The sequence below is a fragment of the Patagioenas fasciata genome, chromosome Z (genome assembly GCF_037038585.1).
Source record: "Patagioenas fasciata isolate bPatFas1 chromosome Z, bPatFas1.hap1, whole genome shotgun sequence".
NCBI lineage: Eukaryota > Metazoa > Chordata > Aves > Columbiformes > Columbidae > Patagioenas > Patagioenas fasciata.
The window spans coordinates 20,099,616-20,111,770 of NC_092560.1; the positions used below are offsets into that span (position 1 = coordinate 20,099,616).

Genomic DNA, 12,155 nt, shown 5'->3' on the forward strand with positions numbered 1-12,155 from the left:
TGTTGGCATTAGCATGAGCACACATAGCAATCTCAGAATCTAAACACTACTGACTAGAAGGAAAGTGGCTGCACTGGAAGCAGACTGGAGGATGGAGACGTCAATTCAGAGTCTTAGATAAGAGACGAAAAATCAGAATCACTGGTGTTGCCTTATGGCATCAGTTGTGTTTTGACACTTATCAGCAAAACTCAAAGCAACAGAAGAGGAAAAAATGTGTGAACAGAAAGAAAGGTGACGTAGTTAAAATTTCAGTACAAAAAGGTCAGTTATATTCTGAAGATGGAAAAGATCAATACTGATGAATGAATGGCCCATACTTGGATGCAATGGACAGCTGGGAGAGCAAGAACCTTCTACAACTAGCACACAAGCCATCAAGAGACAGCCACAGCATAGTGAGATAAACCCCAGACTTCTATGCCAAGAGTCCACACATGGTATACACCTGAAAGATTTTTCAAAAATATGTTTCGGCACTGAGCAATAGGTTACTGTTACAGGAACACAAGCACACGTCATATGAAGACCTGCAATTAATACAGTCCAGGTGCTGTGTTTGTCTCCTGTATGAAAAGTTCTGCCTGCAATGCTACAAGAACTGGATATGTGATTAAACACAGTGGATTGAAGCCAAAGTGTATACAGTTCTGAAACCAAATAGATGCTGAAGAAAAGTCATTACACCCCTTCATTTAAAATAGTCAAGCAAGAAAGTATGTTCTATTTTTTCTAATACAGAAATTTATTGCAAAACTTCGTCCTCCAAGTCAGAACAGTATTGGCTGAACCTTTACAATTTAAGTCATGCTGGAAAGTGTGATGCCTGAAGTTACTAAAAGTCATGCTTGATGCAACTTTTGCAAATATTAGGCACAACCTTTACAGTAAACCCCAACACTAGAAAATATACTATAAACACACTTTCATGGAAACTTGAGCATTTCGAGTTTTTGTCTTTACATCAAAATTTTAAAGAATCTTCTACTGATGCTTCTGGTTAAGTTCAAACTAAACTGCATCTAAAGGAAGGAATACTTTTCTCCCTTTAGGTTGTGCAGAAGGGATCCTACTATTATACAGTGCAAAAAGTATCATCTTTACGTTGATACTGTAGGCAGACAGAAATTACTGAAAAAGCAGTGCACTTGACCACAGGCATCGCAGAGCTGGGGTGGCAAGTTGTTCATTTGATCTGTAACATATCAAGCTCTTCATAGACAGGACTGGCATCATCTTTGCTAAAAGCTCTCTCAATCCAAATGAAAGCAAATCTCGCTGCAGCAAGTTTGGCAGACTTTCCAGTCCTTAGTACACAAGCGGTCGCCTTGATTCAAACAACAAAAACAATCACAACAGGCAAAGGAGCAACACAATTACTCTGGGCCCAGGCTCAGCAGGACACATGTAAACCTAGCAGACAACATAAAGGACGCCTGGTTGGAGGAGAAAAGAAGCAATTCCAGTGAAGCAATTTCATTTAGTTTCTCAGAAAGGTTGTGTGGTCAGAAAAAAACCAATGCTTTCATTCAACAATTATCATCTCAAAATCTTAAAACTGAAATTCAGCATTGACTAACACATTTTCTATTTGTGCTAATTTCCCATTGTGCTGACCCAATTTAGAAGCAGGGTAAGATGTTAATATTAATTGTGTTGGAAACAACCAAAGTTGCAGCCGCAGCCATTATATGTACGTTTGCCAATGCGTTTATGTCATTTGCATTAGTGATGGCTCTCTTCTTACGGATTTTCTGTTTCAAAAAAGATACAAACAAACCTCATTTTCTATACGGTACTTTGCTTCGCAAGAATAAAAGAAGAGAAAGGAGAAAGGAGAGGAGGGGGAAAAAAAAACCAAAAAAACAACAAAATGAACAAAACGAAACAACCAACCAATCAACAAACAAACAAACAAGCCCTCCAGAGCTTTCTCCTTTATCCTATGTGGATAAGTAAAGAAAGATGGAGAAGAAATACTTCAAGTGAATGCAAGTTGCACAGCTCACACAGTCTCATTCTAGACATACCTGGCTATGTATGTGTGACAGCTTATGTGTCTGGCCTCCTGCCTGTGTGACACATATACATCTGCATTCAGTAATCCCCCCACAGAAACATCTCAGATCTGAAGAATCACCTTATTAGCCTTAAACAAGTCCAAGTATCTTTGCGGGCAACCACATGCTACATGAGAAATGATTTCTGAAATTGTTTTTTAACCTTGTAACTTTAGTGAGAATTATTATTCATAACCACAAATACATTAAAAAATTAATGTATCCTAATAAACATTTTGTTTAAAAGTACAGTTGATAACATTCTGATTTAACATGCTGAGATATCTTCAGATGGTTAAATTCTTCAGGTTCAAAATTCAACCATTTACCATACTGCCAAAAACAAAGAAGTAATCACGGTGTATACTTTTCCAGTGACAGCAGCAATGAACAAGTTCTTGTAGAAGATACAGCAGTAAAATTAATCCTTGTGTTAACTTTTACCATCCCCTTTCTTTTCTGAAAAAGTCTCAGAAGGTTTCTGTTGACACTAGTTTTATTGCTCTATTATGTTTATAATGATATATTATTGCATCTCCCTACAGAAACTATGCAGCATGAAGAGAGATGCTGGCTAGGAAACCACATCCAAATGACAAAAATTACTTGAAAAGTAGACTTACCAATTGTAAGCTTTCAGTTTCATGAAGGCAAGTGGTTTGGAGCGTGGACTTTGGGGCTGTAGTTTGAAGCCGATGAGATGCTACTTTTCTCATTAACATGTCAATTCTGGAACTTGCAATTTGGTAGACATCCATAAAAGTTTTAATCATGGCCTTTAAAAAGTAAAAGAAATCATCAGTGCCGGGCAGCCTATATTTAAATATCAAATAGCATACACCCAAATTCATTATAGAAGACCTAAATTTTACTAATCAGAGAAATCAAACAAAGATTGTAAGCCAGGCAAAATTTCAGTCTTAGGACCCAAACATTGAAAGTGTCTAACATGGGATTTTGTATGCCTTCTAGAATCTTAAATATGAATAGCATCGAAGAAAAGCAGATGACTATGCACCCTAATTTAGAAGGTGTTTTGGTGTGCTGTTTTCAAACATGCAGTACTGTATTGAGCAGCTAATATCATTTTTTGTTGTATTTAAATACAAGGCTCAGTGCAAGTTCAAATTTTCTTTACAAAAAGCCACTACACAGTTTCAGGTAAATGTTCATACTTTCAAAATGAGTCGAGTTACTCATCCTCCCACAACACGTTTAAAAGAAAAAAAAAAAAGGCAGAAACAAAAGAAACACAGTAAACCTACAGACCTCTGAAACTAAATAATCTGATTACAATATAGCTGGGAAAATATAATTGTTTTCATGTATATAGGGGAAGAATGTCTCAACTGTGTAATATTGATCAGACTGATAATAAACTTAGCAGCATAAGTGAGTACAAGTGATTTGGCAGTACTGGTAACTTTATATCTACCCTGAATAGCCTTACACTGTTGAGATTATTGGTCTTCTTTACAAGTGGTTAATCACATTTTATAAGTTATAGTTTTCCCTTCTGAAATGACCTGTAGTGAGTTCCTACTGTAAGAACAGACTACAGATAATATGAAATTGGCCTTCTAAATGTAAGTCTGTGGTACAGACAAAAATAAACTTAGTACCACAAACAGGCATTCACAAGATTTTTTTACTGTTTTCCTTTCTTTGTTCTAAAACCACACTACTGCTTTTCAGAATAAAAACTAACATAGCTGAAATCAATCAAGTCATTTCATTGTCAAATGTAGAAAACACCAGTGGAAAATCAACAATATCGTATCTTTTCTCATCAGAAAGAATACCCAAAATGTTTCACATGCTAAGGTGCTAGTCCTAAAAGTGTATTTGTGTAGCTCTGTAAGTCTGCCACTGGCAGCTCTGATCCTGCTTTTAAAATTTTTCCTCCACATTCAACGTGATTAAAATGCTGCAGCTCTTCACAAACAATACCAAGCAAGAATGCGGATATATCTCACACCCCATATAAAACTGCTTGAGAGTCTTCATATGGCAACTGCCCACATGTTAAAAATTAGACATATGTTGAAATATGTCCATGGACTGGGCCTGCGGCTCATAAACAAGGATTATACCAATGCTTCATAACAAACTGTGTCTCAGGTCTCACGCAGAAGAAGTCTTACGTGTTCCTTTCATTACTTCCCACATGATATTTAAAGGTATGCCTGAACTAGAATGCACAGAAACGATTCTTTACTGTCTTCCTTTTACCTCTGCTACCACAAGCTATTGAAGACTCCACAGCTACACAGCTATCCAACCTATATAGCTCCATTCTATATCTCCAGGGCCACTCTGAGTCCATGCAGCTACCTAAAACAACAGTTATCAACTCCTCGCTGCTCAAATCTGCTATTTCATTTGTTCTCATTTAATGAATTTGAAACTTTTCAATCTAGGAAAAATGTTTTCATTCACAGGCTTTTCTTTTCAGACATGGCAAATATTATTTTCTAAGACATCTAGGTTTGGTTCATTTTGTTTTGTCATGGTTGTTGTTTTAGTCCAGAAGGAAGCAATAACAGCCATTAACAGTTTTTTATTGATGCAGAAGGTTGCACTTACGTACCCATAGGTTCACACTCCTTCCAGTAAATCCTAACTCCCCAGCAAGGAGTCATGATCAGTTTAGATTTCTCTCACTCAGGACCAGACTAGGGAAACCAGTATTTTTGGGTCTTTCAGTAGGTGATGTGGAATCACTGATAATGAAGGTGCAGAATATTCATTCTAAATGCCATTCAGAGGAAGACAGACACTTCAGGTTTTTAGATGTGCCATTGGACATCATTTATATAGACATGATTTTATTTAACTCGTGTCAGTCACAGATTGAGCCATGGATCTGTTTTCCACAATATTTCCACTTATTAGAATGCTTGATACATGCAGAATGGGCACAGAAGTCACTTGCATGTTATAACATCTGTCACGTAACAACTAAATACATCTCTGAAAGAGTTCGGTGCCTTAATATAGAACTCTATTTGCACATTACAGATAAAAATATAGCTGCAGTTCTGGAAACTGTTCCAGGATCAACGAAGTCTGTTGACAGAATTTCAAAGAAGGCACATCTAGTTCTACAGAATATTTTTTCCTCTCCTGCTGAGAAGGAGTGTTTTCTTTTGTTTTTAAGTACACATAGCACTAAGATGTATACATAGTTTTTAAGTATACATAGCAATAAGATACTTCAGCAACCCTCCTGATGAATTTTTATAGCACAAAATTTGGCATTCATACACATCTGCAGGATCTGCATTTAGGCGAGCCTTTCTGGTTTTGAATGTGTTGGTAATAGTGCAACATACAAACTGGGAACAGAACACGAAACAATAAAAATTTCTCTTCCATTACAAAGAAAAATGTTTTAAAAATACATACCAGAAAATGACTTTTGTCCAGAAAGGCCAGACGTACTGATCCCTGTACATTATAGGAGCCAATATTATCGCAACTCAGACCGCTTTAAAAGTTAAAACCTTTTCAGACAGATGAGTAATATAGGAAAGTTATTGGGGAGAAGATTTCACCAAGGAGGCCACAGCAACAGTGGGGCTAAAGAATACTGATTTTAAACATTACTGGCTCTAGGTGGACCTGCCTGAGCAGGGTGTGTGGGCAAGATGACCTCCAGAGGTCCCTTCCCACCTCAACCAGTCTGCAATTCACTAATTACAAAGTGCTACTAAGGATGGAACACTATGCAAGCAAATAATTGTTGAAATTTGCAAAGGACTGTCAATTTTAAAGGCACAAATTGTAATTAATTACTCTGCATTAATCAAATAAATAAATAAGTTAATCAGACACTTGAATGTTTTGTTTTGTTTTGTTTTTTTAATGACTCTTCAATTTCTTTTTATTCCAATGTCTTGTTTTATAAAGGATTTCACCATTATTTAAAGTTCTACATCACGTGCTACTGATTTGTCAGAAGTAAGTCATAATGGTTTATTTCAAAGCAGACATAAGGAAGAAGGTCCTTATGACCTCTTCAAAGACGTCTCATCTGTAATACCAGGGTACATATAAACATTTCTGGTTTAAGCTACAGGTTGGTGAAGCTGAGAAATCTCAGTTGAGAGTAAAAATGAGAAAAACTACTTTGACGCTGCTTGTAAACTACAAACCAGTGAACTCTAGAACAAAATAGCCAAATTTAAGCTGTGCTTTTTTTTTCCAGATCAATCTTTAAAATGACTGAGAACACTTAACATTAGAGACAGTACTCCAGAGGACACATAAAAACAATTTTTCCCAACTCTGTGTACACTTGAAAAACCAATATGGTCTGTTCCACAGACCATTTCTAGAACCAGTAATTTGGAGGTGCACAGTGCTATAGATACATGGAAAAGCTGTTTTAAAGTATTAGTGGCTACAAATTTACAAGACTGGAAGACTCCAGTCTTCAGGAGTCCTTTATGTAAAGTGAAAAATGGCTAATACTGACAAATTACACGATCTTTAAGGAATATGAAACGTGCAAAGAAAGCTTTCTTTAAATTAATTTATGAAATTCAAAGGTTACTCAAACTTCAGCTGTTCTCAATCTAGTTATAGTACAAACATATGACAAAAGATATACAGATCAGCATATGCAAATTGGTAGACCTCTCATCAAAATTTTAATGTATTTATCATACATTACAAAACCAGCATTTTTAATTTAAAATTAAAATACCTGTTGTCTCCCTTGCCCTAACCCTAACGCTAACAAGAACAAACACAGCTCAAAACAATTTCTATTTCCATTATGAATGGTATAGAATTGCAAATGGAAGTTTCCATTTAAAGTTTTAGACTATTCTGAAGTTACAAAGAAAACACCAAGTGATTAAGAATAATTTTCTTTTGTTTTCTAACTGTTATACCATTAGCTCAGGATCTTATTGCGCCTGCTGTTATCATAGAACTGTATCTCCTGTTTAGACAGAAGAAAACTAAAGGAAGGTGATCTTTTGTGCAATGATGCTTATTAAAAGGTATAAAACAGCATGGCAACGTAAGCATTGAGTTTGTAACATCAGTTCCAGCAGCTACAACAAAAAGAGCATATACTTTACACAATGTGCTCAAAAAAAATGTAAGAAGTAAAAATTAACATGTGACTGTTAGGTTCTCCCTTCAGGAAATTCTTCAACTAAAAAGAATGTTAGCAGGTAGCAAATTTACCTAAGGGCAACATATACAAAAAGATGAAAAAGAACAAGAGAAGGAATAATGAATGGACTTCAAAAGAATGAAAGACTAACTCTAGTATAACAAAGTGCTTAGATGAGAATCTGAAAAGACTGAGAATTTCATTTATGGTACAGAAGTTGGCTGAAGTGCAGTTCAGGCAAAAGCAACTGGTGTGAAAAAAAAACTCCACAGCATGGAGTTCTGCATACTTAATGGATAACCTGTAGAACGCCTGTCATTACTGTCCTGCTCCAAACTGACATAAATAAGATTAGTGAAAATGAGTCCAGATGACAAAACATATATAAATTACTTTTGTTTTCAGAAGATATCAGGACACTTATTAAAGATTTAGGAGAACTGTATTTAGGGAATAAAGGACTAAAATTTCCCCCATACATTTTAGTATTCGAAACCCCATTCTGGATGCCTTGACACATAGTCCAAAATGTCTAGTGGCATCATCAGTGAAGGATGTAAATGCAACAGCTTCTCAGGCCTCAGAAAAAAACTCAACGGAAACAGCACTGAGCAAAATTGCACTTTTGCAGCTGTTTGGCACTTATTTAATGATCTATTCTCCTTGTATCTCATTTCAACACTAAACTTTTTGTTGGGTTCCATTCAAGCGTGGCATGCACAATTTAAATGTGCCAAAAAGCAGGTCAGTTCTGTTACAACCTTTTTTTTTTCTCAAGGAAAGCTGACTCAGTGCCACACACAGGGCCTGAGCCTATCCCCTCCGCTTCAATAACAATTGCTTTACCCTGTAGGTCTCAGAGGATAGCCCAAGGGAATGATGCTCTAAATAAAAGGCTAGGTTTTCTGCAGGAGGTAATGACATGACTTCCTACAAGAAAATTGAAAAGGGAGCATTGAAATTGACAGAGACTGAAGGAGAAGTGCTTCTACTGGAAACCACAGTGGATGGGCATAAAGACAGTTGCCATGAAAATTATTACAAAGTGTAAGAACTTCAAAAATAACACTGATCTAGAAACTGATAAAGACCAATGTATTTGTTGGTATGATCAGGTAGAAAGCATCCTGAGAATTTTATAGCAAAGGAGCTACCTGCAGCCTTGACTACCCAGAAATATCTCTGGACCATGGAAGCAAATTTGTACAAAATTGTAAGAGAAAATGTACAAAAGCTGAATTACAGACTTTTGTTTCCACAACTGAATTCACAGAAGTAAAATCACTTTTTGATACCATGTTCTTTCTTATTTTAAGGGTATGCTACATATAGGATATCCTATGTAAGCAAACCAATTTTTATAAATGAATGTTGACTAAACACTAAGTCTTAACTGTCTGAAATCTAACGGATTAATTATAGGTGCATGTGTATGATAACAATTCAAGAAGAGGAAAGAAGTTACTAAGCAGAAAAGCCTGAAGCAGCTTTACATGGAAGGTAAATGTGTGATCTGGAAAACTCTTCTGTTCATCCAAAATGCTGTCTGCAAACTATCCAACACAAGTAACTAGCTTGACTGTTTGCAAATGCAGTAGAAACAATGAGTTTACTGAAAAGTAAACCACAGGTTTTTCACTGGTTTTAAAGAGTGCTCTATTAACCAAAACCAATTTCAATCACTTTTAGTAAAAAAATATGCTTTACAGACAAATAGATGCTACTGCAACTTCTATGTATCCTCTTAGAAGCTAGTGAAAAAATACATAGTTTTAAACAGTGTAGAAAAAAGTCTGTTGCTGTCTCCAGAAGAAAATGATCACCCTACAAAATCTGGGCTCACATTTCCCTCAACACTTTGACTAGAGCTATGACAGGATATAGATTATGTCTTTCTGACCCCAAGAAGCAGTTTTTCAGTTTCAGATTAAAACATTTTCAAACCAAATTAGATAAACTATTTTACCTATGCTTAGAAGGGGGAAATGTGTCCACTTCGTATTTTCCACAAAGAAAAGACAATCTCTGTTGTAGTTGCCATTTCTTAGGAGACACTAAGATCCCTTCTGTCAGGTTTATTCGATATGATAACTGTGATTATGTGGCTCATACACAAACAATCACTACTGAGTCCCAATCTTCATATTAGATTTTAGGTCTAATGGAGCACAGGGACTAGAAAACTGTGCAAAGTTTTGTGACTTAGTTACTTCATTTCCTTTGCTTCTCTTATGAAGTGCTCATAGCAGCACTGTATTTTAATTCAACATAAATATTTCATGCTACATAAAGCAACATTTTGTAGTTTTGTAAGGAAACACTAAAGTATTCCTGTTAGATTGGAGAGCAAACTACTTTTTTCATTTTGGCTTCTCATCAAAACATCAGTTACATGCAAAACTTCCTGATGCCAGCACAGGAAAAAGCACCAGTAAGTCTCTACAGAGACAGCAATGATCCAGAGAAGCTGACTTGCATTCCTCAGGTAAATGGATACACCCTTAATCTAATGTCCACTGCCACATATAGGATGGACAGGTCTTTTCCCTTCATTCTGCCTAAACTCAGACTTTAGTGATATAACTAGCTTGTTCCATACATTCTTGAACTTTATCAACATCCATATTTTAAAAAATCCAACATACAAATGGTTAGATTTTCAGACTTGTTTTCAAGTCCTGATTTATGCCATGAAAATGTTTTATTAGAAATTTCAGGGACAACAGCTCTTGTTCCAAAATCTGAAAAGTTAAAGGAACACAGTACATCTACTACAGATCTTCACAATGAGCATGCATATTAGCACCCCTCTTTCCAAAGCAAAAGTCTGAGAACACTGGCAATGTCTGCTAAAAGCGGTACTTACAATAAGCTTGAAAATTTGCTATGCTTAAGCTTACTATGAAATAAAGAAAATACCTTCCTCCCAAAGTTTGCTTTTAACCATCACAATCTGAGCAATAAGAACTAATAAAATTACGCCTGTAATCTTGGCATATCGAGTTCTACTAACAATGGATGTACAGTTGAAGAAAACCCTTGCTAGGAAAAACTGACTCTATTTTTGGCATTACCACACAGATGACAGGTGAGCTCAACTCAGGAAGGTATAAATCCCAATCAACACGGGCTAAAAACTACTGGACGGGTGAGATTCCCCTATACTTAAGCCTGGACCTCTTCTGTGAAAGAGGTCAACAAGCTAAGTGACAAAGCTGTTCACTTGGAACAGCCTGAAAGACAAAGTAAAGAAGACAGTAATTTTTTTATTGGCAGAGCTCTGGTTGTCCTCATTCAGACCAACACTTCCAAGATGTGTTGTTACCTAATGAGCTTTTCTAAATAATATTCTGAAAAACATTGATTTTCTGCTTTGTCTTCAGCAAATGCACCACACATCTTTTCATTAAATGGAAACTTATCATCTGATTGCAGAATAAGATTCGTATTACTATTATTATTATAGGTTGGGAACCTGGCAAGTAAGAACAGGCTGTTACAGCCCATTCCCCTGTCTGGTCAACAGTCAACAATTAGATCTGATTCCTTAGAAGCATAAGAAAAAGCAACATTCTGAATTCTGTTTCTAAAACTGGATACCTACAGCAACACTGAAAAGAGAAAATCAAGGAGGATAGGCACTTGCGAGATGAGTTTGCCTAGAGACCATAAAGTATTCTTCAACAATAGGATCAGAAGTAAAATACTCCACACCATAGCTTATTGTAACTAGATTGAGAAAGCCTTAATTTTTTTTTTTTTTTTTTTTTTTTTTTTAACCAGATTTTGAAACAACTGCAGGCACTACAACATTGCATGCTTGAGCGGTGATTTTATTGGTGGATCAACAAAAGTGGCTGGTCAACAAAAGTGACTACCCTAACTTACAAGACCCCTAGGGTACAACATTTTCCAAACTACCTCTGATGTTAATTAGCTGCTCTACCTTGTCCATTTTTCAGAGCTGGACCACTACTCGCAGTTAGGTCACTTACAAGAAATTGTGCCTGTGGATGCTGGTAACACAGGGAAATCACTTACCCAGCTTATCAAATCTAGAAACTGCAGATGTTTTCTACTGTTTTTCACCTTTTTGTAGCTCAGAAACGAGGAAAGTAACCTGAAAAGAAACACTACTGATGGAGTGGCAGAAAATAGGAGGTGAATATGACAGATGATGCCAAGGCAAAACTAGTATAAAGAAGGTGAAGTGGGAATACTTATTAATATTAACATATTAACATTACATGAAGTAGCAGAAAGTATTTTCAAAATAAACATAGAAAATAGTTTTTCAGAAAGTGTGTAATTAAGCCGCAAAAGTCCTTTCTACAACTCGTGTAAATGCTTAACTCCACAAAGGTTCAAAAAGCAATGAGACAATAAATGGCTGTGGAGTACAAAAATATGAATTTTATGTCAGGATGTCCTTGAACTAAAATGGTGGAGGCTGGGAGAAACCTGGGAGACATTTTAGCACTGTCCCTTACAGTATTTTCTTGTATTTTACTTTCCCCTATCCAACTTGTTTTTAAGTAGGGACAACCAGATTTATAGCTATTCTAGGTATCAAACACTTACACAGTCCCACAGTCTGTTTCCCAAAGGAGTAAAATTTGCAGCAAATCCCACATGGACTAACTGTAGAACAAATCAAGCATCTAAGATAGTACCCTTTCCCAAGGTACAGACAAACATCACATTTTGACATGTCAAAGATGCAGTGCTCAAAACCCAGTCCTGTGGTCTTTGTAAGCACTTGTAAAAACTTCAGAACTTAACCTTCAACTTGTAATCCTAAACTTGTGCTATATCAAAAGTAGTTTATTAAAATGTTATTCCTTTGCGAATGGGAAACTGGATGGAAAGTCTGGCACTATAGGCACTAGCAACACCATGATGCTTTGTTCTCTAATCTCTCCCTTTAGGATTTGTCAATTATAATACAATCACGAAGAGGGTAC

The 12,155-nt window shown here is 36.2% G+C and overlaps 1 protein-coding gene across 5 annotated transcripts in view; it reads right to left on the minus strand.

The window, feature by feature from the left end:
• The window catches only part of CCDC171 (coiled-coil domain containing 171), a 161,409-nt gene that overhangs the window by 21,149 nt on the left and 128,105 nt on the right, over positions 1-12,155 (minus strand). For all 5 annotated transcript variants that reach the window (XM_065861282.2, XM_071802753.1, XM_071802754.1 and 2 more), the window contains one exon: positions 2,684-2,836. In XM_065861282.2, the coding sequence (XP_065717354.2) occupies positions 2,684-2,836 (153 nt within the window). The remainder of the gene's footprint in view (positions 1-2,683; positions 2,837-12,155) is intronic.